Source organism: Protopterus annectens, chromosome 12.part0 (assembly GCF_019279795.1).
Source record: "Protopterus annectens isolate FY-2018-M chromosome 12.part0, PAN1.0, whole genome shotgun sequence".
Classification (NCBI taxonomy): Eukaryota; Metazoa; Chordata; order Ceratodontiformes; family Protopteridae; genus Protopterus; species Protopterus annectens.
Genome location: NC_056746.1, coordinates 602,850,451 through 602,863,338, shown reverse-complemented (window position 1 = coordinate 602,863,338; position 12,888 = coordinate 602,850,451). Strand labels below are relative to the sequence as shown.

Here is a 12,888-nt window from a genome sequence, read left to right as displayed (position 1 = left end):
ATACATTGGATTGATACAGTGTTTTTCAGACCCAAAGAAGCATATACTGTCTTATTTAGTGGGCCTTTAGTAAATAAAATGCTATTCTATTGAATACAACTGCCACTGTGTTTACTTTAACATTTTTTGTCATTTGGATTAATATTTATATCTTTTGGTATTTCACATTTGTTCTTTGACCTTCCATATTTCTGTCTGTTTGATACTATAAAGCCCCCAAACCACCCCTAATGGGTGTCTAAATGATGTCTTCTCCCATTTGACCCATACCCTGATAATGGGGAATGAATGAGTCAATTGACCAAGAGGGAGCTGAAGAACTGCAGACAGCAGGGGCAAAAAAATAGTCGAAGGTTACACTGCCTTGAAATAAATAGAAATACGTGTCTTTTTTCTTATAAAACTAAGTATTTCCATTTATTTTTAAGGTAGAGTAACTTATAATACAGTATATTTAGTTTGCAACAGCATTGGATCACATCCTCCAACAAAAGTATGAATTCAAAAAGTAGCATGCTGATTGGTCAGCCCAATCAGTGTGCTATTTGTAAATCCGAATATATACCAATGGAAAAAGTTCAGTCACCTGGACCTTTTTCCATTAATGTTGTGTCTTTCGGCTTTTCCTGGTTAGGGGTCGCCACAGCGGAACTCCGGTCTGCTAATGATTGGCAGTAGAATTTTACATGCCGAGTTGCCAGCCCTGACTCATGACCTTCAATGAAGGTACGCCCATCTACGCATGTCTCCACACACAAGACGCTATAGCTGAAAATCGAACAGGACAACGTCTTACTGTGAGGCGACAACACTACCGCAGCACCACCACTGCAGTCTTTATTTCATCTCTTTTAAAATAAGCTCACAAAACTGGGACCAAAATGAACGACAGAGATGGCACAGAGAAAAATAAAAGGATAATCAAGAATGTTATACAAAATTAAATAAATCTATCTAATTACCCTTTTATTTTCTCTGTCCTGTCTATCCTGTATGTTAAAAGCCTCCCGGTTTCTTTCTTTCTTTCTTTTGTTGTTTTTTAGTAAAAAAAAAAAAAAAAAAAAAAAAAGGGCAACAGAGATATTCCTTTCTCCATTGCTTCTTCACACAGCACTGGTGTACTGCAAAAGCATAGGAATGCAATTCCCATACACATGTGCAGTACATCAGCAACACCCCAGGATATTAAGGGAAAAGCGCTAGACCACCACCACAAGACCACCGCAGCACCATTATACAAAGACATTTTTAAGAAAAGTTAGTCATTTTTTTTTAAATAATGTCATTGTATAATAGCAATAACCAACCCTGTGGTGTGGTATATTGAAGACATACCCACGGTTGCCTCATGATTAAACCACACCAACCATGGGTAAATCTTCAGTATACCACACCCAATGTCATCGATTATTGCTATAATATTACATTTAATTGTTGTGTCTTATAAATAATTCCTACTATTTGATATTTCTGATATAATATCCCCAGTATACAAGTTTCTTTGTATGGGATTTCATTTACAAACTTGTTTAACTTGGCAAACGTTCTGAGCTTACAGCCTGCACTCAGTAAGATTGGAATGTTGGCATACCATTCACCAAACTGGGAATGGCTTTTTGCATTATCCTTTCCAGAACTGGATAGTTATCCATTAATTTAACATTCATTTTGATTATCTGTTTTCTTATTGATAAATTGCTGAAATAGAACATTGTTATTTAGTCAGACTGCTGATCATGGGTAACTGGACCAGAAACTATGGAGTGTCATGATTCTTCTAGTATGTACCTGAAGTACCTTTATGTGACTTAATACATATATCTTTGAAATTTTTAATTATACTTTATGGGACAGCCTCCCTAAGTATATCAAAGCTATACCCTCTGTCACAGTTTGCAGCCCATCTATAAAGCTTTACTTGCAAAACTGTCTGTAATTGCAAAAATGGGACTAAACTGTAATCTCTGAACTACAATGATGTCTGAACTAAGTTTTTTTCATCACACTAAGCCTTTCTGAATCTCTCAGCAAATATTTAGAAGTCAGACACTGCTTAGAAATTGTTTTACTTAAATTGTGATTTTTTATATTTTTGAAACATGGGAGCTTATCTTAATCCATTCACTGGCACCGCTCCTGTTTTCAGACATCTTTGATTTTCAGATACTATTTATTTGAGTTCCTGTTTTAAAGCTGCTGATTTTATTAATATTTTGGTTCTACATTTTGACTTGTGTACAATAAACAGTTATTAGGAATTTAAGTAACTTTTCAAATAAATAAGAAAAAGTATGATTTGAATCATAGCCCCAAATTTTAAAATTGTTCTGAAACTACTTTCTGTAAGCTGTAGCTGAGAAGGAGATAGTAGCACAGTCCAACTTACCTGCTCAAAAGAAAATAAAATAAATCTAGTAAATTAAATGAAATGTTTGCTTTTGTGATATAATCTGTCTCTCATACTAAGTACATACCTTTACAGCATATCGGTAGACCAGTGCCAAGTATAAGTTAATATTGGAAATCTTTGTGTCATCTCTTGCCAGTAGTTCATTCAAGACTCGTTCTATCTCTGCAACATTTGTTAGTGCATCAGATATCACAGTGTACTCGCTTAGCTGTGACACGGTCAGTGTGTGCAGAAGCTGACTCTGAAAACACAAAACAATGAAACTTTCTTTAAGATTGTTTAAGATAATAGTGCAGGCGTTTAGAATATCAGCTTAGCATCTAACATGATTGATCAAAATGTGTAAGGCAAATAATGCTGTTTATAGATTAGTATGAGGCTATCTGCCATTGTGGGCCATTTTAAGCCTAGTCAGTTACCCCATGTGAGAATCACGTTGTGCCTGTAAGGTAAACATCTTAAACATTATGCCAACCTCTCACCCTGTTGATTTCTAATGATCTTTTGGTGGAGCAAGACAAGACACACTTGTGCTAAAAAGCTTTTAACTTGTATATGGCTGTGACATCATGGATATGGTGCAAACTGGCCAAGAATTTAAACATAATGAAAACATTAGATGAGTTCTAAATGCATTGTTTTGAGGATATGGGAACACACTGTTGTTAATATGTGGTGAAAACTTATTCCACAGGATTTAGTCTTCTGTGTACAGGTGATATATCACCAGTAGCTATACTGCAGTGAATATATTACTGACAACTTTAGTTACATCTCTTTGTTGGGATTTAAGTAATATAACAGTAATCTTTTGACACATTTCTTTCCCTTTTGTCTATGCATCTTTATTTAAAAAATAAATTAAAATAATTATTAATTAAATTAATTATTTATTGTTTTTATTTTTATTTAGCAAATTAAAATAAATTGAGGATTTTACTTGATCTACCATCATCCCCAGATGCTGTGTCACTGATCAATAAAATGTAGATAGCTTACCATAACAGACAATGTTTGGCTATATCACTGTTACAAGACTTTCTCAAATGGGACTTATTTGCTAGGGTGCCCATGTATCTAGCTCATCTGAAAGCTTTGACTCCTTCTTTGCATGTCCACTGTTGGCCCAAACTGACATGCTAGTATAAGTCAGATGTACAGAAATACAAAAAACTCTGAGGTTTCTTGCCTCCTAGATTGTAAGCTGAAGCCTGCAGCTTTAAGTCAAGTTCTATAAGGAATGCAAGGTGGAAAATAAATAAGTAGATATGATAGGATTCCCCACTCTTACCTGAGAAAGTAACTACTAAGGGGGATGGAGGGAGGGTATTGAAACAATGATTTATATGAACATCTTCTATTATGGTAAGTTACCTACACAATTGTACTATGTTCTTCATAAGATCACTGTTGCAGTATTCATCACAAATGGGACAATTCCCAAAGCTCAAATAGAATGGGAGAAGGAGTTGAACCAAAGTTCAGGGTGTCTTGCCTTGCAAAAAAGCTCTGTGAAATCCATTTATGGATCTGGAAAAAAGATCTGTTTGATATCTAGTAGCTGAGAGAGTACTCTATGCGCTGGAGGGGGCCAAGTATTAGCTTCTTGGATGATCCTATGGTCCACTCTTTTCAAAAATGCTCTTGGGGTAACAACTGCCCTAGCAGTGTATACTTTTAACTGTTCTGGAAGGTCCTTGCCATGGCTAAAATAAGAGAAGGGAAGGGAATAGAAAGAGAAAGCCATCTAGAAATAGTTTTGTTTAGATACTGGCTGTCCCTTTTTTCCCATTTTGTACATGGAGTCAGTGTGTCACATCAGTAATGAACATCACTTATTTTTAGAATTAGGGTTAAAAATGGGAAGCTGAACTGGTTGACCAAGGGTGATTTTAAACACTACCTTTGATATAAAGGAAGGGTTGGTTCTTAGACTCACCATGTTCCTGTGAAAGACCAATGGTTGAGTACATATAAGGACATATAACTCAGGTAAGAATTGTTGAATACACATAAGGACATACAACTCAACTATCTCCCAGGTTAAAAATTTGTGAGAAGAACTAGCTGCTGGTACAAAGGTAGTTTAGGTTAGCTTTTCTGAGACATAATTTAAATTTCAAGGAGGAATGACTCTACTTTATTGAACTAAAATGTAGTTTTTATTTATTTACATATTTATTTATTTAATTGTGTGTTTTGTTTCCAGGATTTCTGGGCAGAAATCTCTTTTTAGCTGAGGCCCAGGGAGAAAATCTCCACAAAGAAAAGAAATTAAAAACAGCACAAACACAGAGTAAATAAATGTAAATTGAGATATGCAAAAGCATATAGATAAATAATATGATATAAACATAACAGTATAAGAGGAAAAACAGAGCATCTGCAATCTAAGTTTATCTATTGGAACTAGACTACAGTAAATTCAGTACATATGGACAGTTTAGTGAGATAGTTCTAGCATATATGTATTCACATGGAGATAGAGTCTGGCAAATGTTCAGTACTTCCTTAAAACTGTTTAATCAGAAAAAGAGAAGATAAAGATAAATCCAGTGACAAACAAACAAAAATGGCTGAAGGATGTAGCTTTAAAGAAGTGTACACTATGACAGAGTTAATGTAGAACCAAGGTGTCCTTGCTTGTAATGGCTCCTGTCCTTTGTTTTAACACCAAACCTATGTCAAAAGTGATAATTCAATAAAGGTGTGTGAAAAAAAGAGAACATTTTTTTCCATTTAGATAAATAAGATTTCTTAAAAACAGGTTTTTTTCTTGCCTCCTTAAACACATGTTGCATGTCCTCTGAATAAAAGTATCTAAAAGGAATCAAAAACCTATCATTCAACCTGCTAATTTTCAGGTTAGAAGAATGAATGCATCAAAGATCCCTTCCCCTATGTAAGCAAGTCTACCATGTATGGCAATCTTTGATGATTGCCCTTATTCATTTGCATTGAAAAGGAAAACTAGTGTTGTCTGGGTCAAAATGAGGTCACAACAACATCTTTGGAAAGTCCTATATATCTTCTGAAGAGCCTTGTAAATAAGAGGAAAGGGAAAACAAGCATAGAGAAACATCCCTTTCCAGGAATTGAAAAGGTTGCTGTCTTTCAGGCTACTTTGTAAGAAGTTCTGCTTCAAAACTGTTTTGTTTGGCTGTTATGTTTAGAGGCAAAAATATCTTTCTGTGCGACTTCCCAGTGGTGGACTATTTGCAGGAAGACATTTATGTGCAGCATCAACTCATGAGGGTCTGCTCTGTATCTGCCCAGTGTCTGCCACTGTATTCTTTTCTGAAGGAATGCAAATTGCCTGGCGGAATAGATCTTGTTGAGTGGCTAAATCCCATGCCAGTCTGTAAAGGGGGTAAGTTCTTGTCTCCCATTGTTTATTTATGTACCACATCACAGTGATATTGTCTGTTACTACCTGTAACATTTCTACAGTTCAAAATCGGTTTAAAACTTTCAGGACTCTGATAAAAACCATCAGTTCTTTGAAATCATTCTGTTTGTTTCTGTGTTACAGTTCCCCATACTCTCTCTACATTGATAACTTGGGTGTCGGCTCCCCAAGCAAAATCCAAATCATCTGTAGCCATTCTCCAAAAAGGGCTCAAAGGGGAAAAGGGAACTCCTATAGTGGATACAATTTATTTGGGCCACTAAACCAATTCCATTAACACAAACTGGAGAACCTGAATTCCGTGAGTGATAGGATGGGAGTGTTTGGACCACACATACTTGAGGGACCACTGTAGCTTCCTCAGTTGAAGTCTAGCATGAGGAATCATTAGAATGGATAAGGCCATGAAACTCAGGACTCTGAGAAATTACCTTGCTGAAGTTGTTTGCAGTTTTGATGGGTTCAGGAAGTAAAGTTGCTAGCTTGCATCTTGTATGAGAGAAGGAAGGCAGTCATTAAGAGATGTGTCTAAGAGACATCCCAGGAGTATCACTCTGTGAGCAGGTTGTAGGGATGGCTTTTTGAGATTCAGTATCGATTTAAGAAGATGAAAATGATTGTTGGTAGACACTAAGGCTAATACTTCCTGAGTGGTTGGAGCTGAAGTTAGACAATCATTCAAGTAAGGAAATATATGCATGCCTCAAAGTCTGCAGAAGGCTAATCAGGATCAAGGCATTTGGTAAATACTCCCGGAGTGGTAGAGATTCGCAATGGTAAAGAAGTTAAATGATAATGTATTTCCAAAGCATAGAATCTTGAAAAAAGTCCGTGATTTCTTGTGAAAGGGAATGTAGAGACAGACGTATTTTAAATCTAGAATGACCAAGAGAGCTTGTTTAAAGAGAAGAGGAAACAGGGTTTAAAGTGTTAACAGTTTGAATTTTGGAACATGCATGAAGGTGTTTATCTGGTGGGATCTAGACTGAATCTTCAGGTTTTCTGTTTTCTGAGTACCAAAAAAGGTCTTTTTCTAAAAACCTTTTCTCAAGTGATCTACATGAACTGATTCTACTGCCCCCTGAAGAAGTAAGCCTGAAATGACTGGAAAACGTGTTCTTGGTCTTTTGGAATTTGTGGTATTGCTGAGGTGTAGAGCAGGATGCGCATGGGGGTTTGTAACTATTTTTATATACACCCAAGTGCCTGATATGGTAAATTCTCAATCTGGAAGGGAAAGAATGAGTTTCCCTGTAATTTTCTGAGGTAGGCTAGGGTAGGAAGAACTTGGCAAGGATGGTCAGAAAATGCTTCTTTCTCAACTAGATGGTTGTGTAATCTGTTGGACTTCTGTTTGGGGTCTTTTAAAATTACCCTTTCTAGATTGTTGTTGTCTGGATGTAGGTGATTTATGAAAAATGGGTCCCGAATTAGCTGGATAATTCCTTTGAAAATTAGGAAATGGAGATAGAAGTTGTTCATACCTTACATATGCTGTCCTCTTTCATCTAAGTTTTTAAAGACTTTTGCAGAGGAATTTCCAAAAAAAAAAAAGAAAAAAAAAACAAGTCATTATATTATAAAACATTTAATAATTGCTCTTTAACATCTTCTGGCAAGGATGGAAGCCTTAGACAAGCATATCTACTCATGACAGATCACTCATGACTTGAAGCAGAGTGGCTGAATGAAGCATGTCCAGAAGGCTAGCTTTAACATTAGCATTAGGAATGTCAGCTTTAGCCTGTTCCATATTATCCAAAATGGCTACAAGGTATTTTAACAAGTGAGTTTGGCAGTTAGCTGCTCTGAATCATAAAGTGTTAGAGACATAAACCTCCTTGCAATATCTATCTAAAGATCTGTTGTCTTTGTCATTAGGAATAGAGTTAGAGGTAGGAGACGTCCTAGTTCCTTTGTCACAGGAAAAGCAAGCAACCAGAAATGTATCTTAGATTTCCTGTATCTAAGATTTCCTTACTACTGTGAATACATGGTGGTCAAAGTTCAGATTACTATCAACCTGAGTACCCAGATTATGTAACACTGGGTCTACACTTAGGGCGGTGCTGTATATAATGTAATTAGCAGGGATGTCAGCTTTCCTAAAGGGGAATAATAATGTATTTTTTGAATTTAGCTTCCATCCTTGGTTTTGGCACCAATCATTTGTCTGTGTTAACCCTATCTGCAGTATATTAACATCATTGGGACTAAATGATTGGTCTCAATTTGCAATCATCAGTGAGACTAGTTAGCCATAGGCCATCCAAGTTTGCCTGGACTTCTCAGAAATAAATTCCGAACAGTAAGAGGCCCAGCACAGAATCCTGTGGTATGCCACTGGTGACTGGTCTTTTGCTAGAGGTGAAGTCACCCACTTTGAGGGTCAAGATAGGTGGTATACACTGACTTTCCCTTGCACAGGGCTTTGGAAACTTTCTCGAAGAAGTCAACCATGTTTAACAGGCTTGATCTACCTTTAATGAATCCGAACTGGACTGGATCCAGAGTTTTGAGATTACCTATGTCCTTGTTAATAAGGTCCATAATGACTCTTTCCATGGCCTTGCAGATGAGACTAGTCAAGCTAATGGGCCTATAATTCCTAAGCTCGGTTGATATTCTCCCTTTGTGCAGTGGGATTACTGTTGCTGCTTATGGATGCAAGACTATGCTACAACACTTAGTCAACAAAACAGTTTAGAGTGACAAAACATGGATGAAAAATGGAATTATGCTTAGCAGAGCTTTATAGATTAGATATAGCCATAATGACTAAGACTGCTTATGATACAGGGATAGCAGCATATCATTATATAGAGAGGTATGAAGACATTAGAAAAGGTGAGTTTGAATAGTTGCAGGAAAGTCTACTATGTGGAGAAGCTAGAGAAATAATGAGAGAGGCATGGCTAGGGAAAAAGAGTAGAAAGGACAGGAAAAGTGAGAGGTGCAAAGAGAAGAGGACAGTAGAGGGAATGACAGATAGTAAGTGAGGGGATAACAAAATGAGATAAGGAAGGATGAAATAGGGATACAGAGGTGCAAGAAAGGTGCAGAATTCATGTAATGTTATGACTGTGTAAGTACAGCTGCACTTTGGGTGAAGTGGTACTCCTTGAGCAGTTGTCTGAAGTCTGTGTACTTTTGGACATATCTGATTGACAGGAATGGAGTCCATAGTTTAGGTGCTAGGATAGGCAATGCATGGCCAGTGCAATGCAGTTTCTTTTTTTGGAGCTAGTAGGGTGGTTCCAGATTGAGAGATACCCCTAAGATTATATTGGACAGAAAAGGTGATAGCTTGTTTGCCCCAAAGATTTAGTGTGTTGATCTTTTTGTGTATTTGAACATACATTTGAAAGTTAAGAGATTGGTCTAGCCAAATGCCAATGTATTTGAAGGATGTGGCAGCTTCTGTGGTGGGTTGTATTGTTAATATCTTTAATATCTTTAATATTCCGAAAGCTGTGTGCTTTGGTTATTTTTGTTTGGTTCCAAAGAGCATTGTGAAGGATAGCCATGGGTTTGAAAGTGTCCATATTTAAGAATTCATAATATCTCATCTTGGAGTCAGAGACCTCTCTCTCTCTCAGGTAAATGTGTTAAGTTCCCCCTTCCAGCCCATGTAATGCAGTTGCACAAGCAACTGTAAATATGCAGACACATGCACAAATACACTCTGACCTCACACACACACGCACACACACACACACACACACGCACACACACACACACACACACACACACACACACACACACACACACACACACACACACACACTTTTGTGAACTTATATTTGAAACATTTTCCTTACTGAACAATTTTTTTGGCTATATGTAATTTAAAGCAGCATACTGTTGAGAGAAGACAAAAAAGTTTGTGTTGCTGAGTGAGCAAAGCAAATAGTTGGAATAATTAATTCGTGGAATGTGTCTGTTGAGAAGAGGAAGTGTCAGTAGGAACCCTGTCCATTTTGGTAGAAGCTGTCAACAGATGAATCTGAAAATGAGGCACAAGGTCAAATATTCAGCCCAATGGGATCTCAGATCGAAAAAAATGGTAGATGTAATAGTTTGTTCAAGAAGTGAATGCTAAACTCAAAAACTGTAATAGAAAAAGCACACAGTAAAAGTCCAGTCAGTCATCCCAAGGACAAAGCCGGGGGCAAGACACACTGGAAGGAAAACCCAGAACCAATAAGTGAGTCTGATACCATGCAACCTTCATAAAAAAATGTGTAACCAAGAACATCCAAGGTTCACATAGGCTTTGTTCACTCAGCAACACAAACATGTTGTCTTATGTCAACATTATGATCAGTGGTATGCAAATCAAGGACATTTAACAAATGGGAGAGACAGTGATCCCCCAACAACCGATTGGTTCGAACCATAACTCTTCGGGACCCAATAAGGAAAGCTACATTTCTAACAACGCTCTGAACACGAACAGAGTTAGGTCACATACCCACTACTGCAATCAACAAGGAGGCAGCTATATAGATTTTTCTCTGATGCCAGATCAGTGAATAGTATACTCTGTTTCTCCTGATCTGAGAACCACAACTCGGGACATGGAAAAGAAACTTTTCAAGGTGCATACCATACAAATTGACAATCTTTATCTTAGGGAATGCATAAGGAGGAAGCTAGTCCCTAGGGGGGGTTAAGACTTTACAATATTCCTTTTGGGATCCAAAATGGTTTAGATGAACATGTGAAACTGTTGGATATGTTCAACAGGCATGCACTGGAGCTGTTAGAATTTATTACTGAATTTAATGTGACGAGAATTAATGGTTTTATGGAGGACAGCAAAATCACTAACGATCTGTTATTTGATTTTTCACAGTCACAACTACCATAGAATTTTTAAATGTGTTATTGAGCGTACTGATGCAATGATTAAAATGAAACAAAGAAAATTAAGAGACACTAGAGATTACTGTGAAAGGAACGCTTACCGCTATAAGGGCAGTAGTAGAAAGGGTCCCTCTGATGCTAGAGTAGATTTTGCTGACCCCAACTTACATCAACCCAGATATTGATTTTAGGGCACCAGAAGATTTTATTAATTCTGTCAATTTTTGTGTTTCGCCCAACAGTCAAGCCCCTTTATCCCACTCCCTCCCCAGGAGGTCTGAAAGGTTAAAGAACAAGGACTCCAGATTACGTCCCCAGAATTTTGAGTAGAGATTATTTTTTCACCAACTGAACAGAGAAGACCAGTATACAACTCCAAACAAGGGGAGGAAGGTGAAATAGTTGGAAAAAGTGGTAAATCACACCCAAGAAGGTATTGCCAACATTGTAGTGGACCTAAAACTTTACACTAGAAAATTTAACCTATCAGTGATGTATGGTGCAAAAAAGATTTTTCCAACTTCTGAAGCACCATTAATTCCTTTAAAGAGAAGAGCCTTTTCAACCCCCCACTTAACAAGACTATCAATCTATTTGAGAAGGTGTGTGAAAGAGACTTATACATCCTCTCTAGGGACAAAAGGAGATGGTATTCCAACCTGAGTAAAGAAGAGTGTACCATGTTAGAAAATATTAGCAAAGACAGATCTTATGAAGCCTGATAAAGGGGGAGGGCCGGTCATAGTTGATCAGATTGACTATTGCAGCAGGATTGTCAAACTATTGCAGGATGAATCTAGATATGCCACCATTTCAAAAAATGAAATTAATATAGCTTATTGGAAGATAGATTGTTCTTAGAAGATGCTTTATTACAGGAGGTGATTAATCCTGAAATTAAAGAATTTTTAACTATCCAACACCCCCTAATCCCGGCAGTGTTCTGAAATTCCTGAATACATAAAACAACAATTGATTTTCCTTACAGAATTACTGTGGCTGCACAAAGTTCCAAGACTTACCCTTTAGCTGTCTTTATAGATAGGAAACTCAATGACATCTTCTACAATATGCCACTCATTATTAAAGATTCCTGAGATGTTTTGGGGAAACTTTCCGATGATTTTTTGACTGATATGAGTGTTTTTGCTGTGATAGATGTTGTTAATCTTTTCATTAGCATTCCCCATGACCAGAAATTTCTATTTTTTCATGATGCACTTACAGATTTCATGTAGTTGGATTATAAGGAGATTAAGTTTTTAGTGAAGCTTATGGATATAGTTTTACAGAACAACTTCTTATTTTGGAAGGCGAGTTTTACAAACAGATTAAAAAAGTAGTTATGGGGGTGGCTTGCATCTCTATTTTCACCAGTTTAGTTCTGCTTCACTGGGAACAACACTTCGTGTTTTGTTCCATTGTTAGTGAATGTCGAGTTTTCTATTGTATATACCCAAATGACATTTCTATCATCTGGCAGAATGATATGGATGTATTTGAACAATTTTTACTTCACATTTCAGACTCTACCTCCTATTTGAGATTTACACACAACCTTTCCCAATATCGGAGCAATTACTTGGATGTGAACATAGAGTTAATTTAGTTCTTCTATTTACAGGAAAATCACTTTCTCCAACTCCTACTTGCACTACAACAGTTCTCACCCCTGCCATTGCAAAAGGAATTTAATTAAAGGCCACTTTATTAGGGCAGCCAAAATGGTGTCAGATGATAACACATTTTTGCAGGCAGTGCACTGTATGAGCCAAATGTTTTTAGAAAGGGGTTACCCCAATGCTTTGATTTCTGCTTTGTATGAAGAAGTTGTGAGTGGTAGTAGGGTGAAGTATACACCTCTTTTAGGGAATCCCAACATGATGGGAAGTATGGCTGGTGCCAAGTACAGAAATTTGTATTTTATCAATTCCATGGCTCTTGCATACAATTCCAACCCTTTAATTAAGGAGATTATTAATAGGAATTGGTCCTTTCTAAAAACTGAAGAAGATGCATTTCCCACAGTGGGAGATGCATCACAATGTGTTTATAAGATTAAAAAGATATTGGAAAAGGAAAATACTGCTCCACCCTTAGGGACTGTTAAATGTGGAAGGTGCAATTTTTGTTCATATATTTCAAAACAGAGCAGTGTAATCCTGCCAAATCCAATGTCTAGCAAAATTGTTTTTGTTAA

General features: G+C 37.0%; 1 protein-coding gene across 1 annotated transcript in view; it reads right to left on the bottom strand.

The window, feature by feature from the left end:
* Positions 1–12,888, bottom strand: part of LOC122816739 — a 1,006,513-nt gene that overhangs the window by 449,184 nt on the left and 544,441 nt on the right. Inside the window, exon 27 of the mRNA XM_044089733.1 lies at positions 2,475–2,651. Coding sequence (XP_043945668.1) covers positions 2,475–2,651 — 177 coding nt within the window. The remainder of the gene's footprint in view (positions 1–2,474; positions 2,652–12,888) is intronic.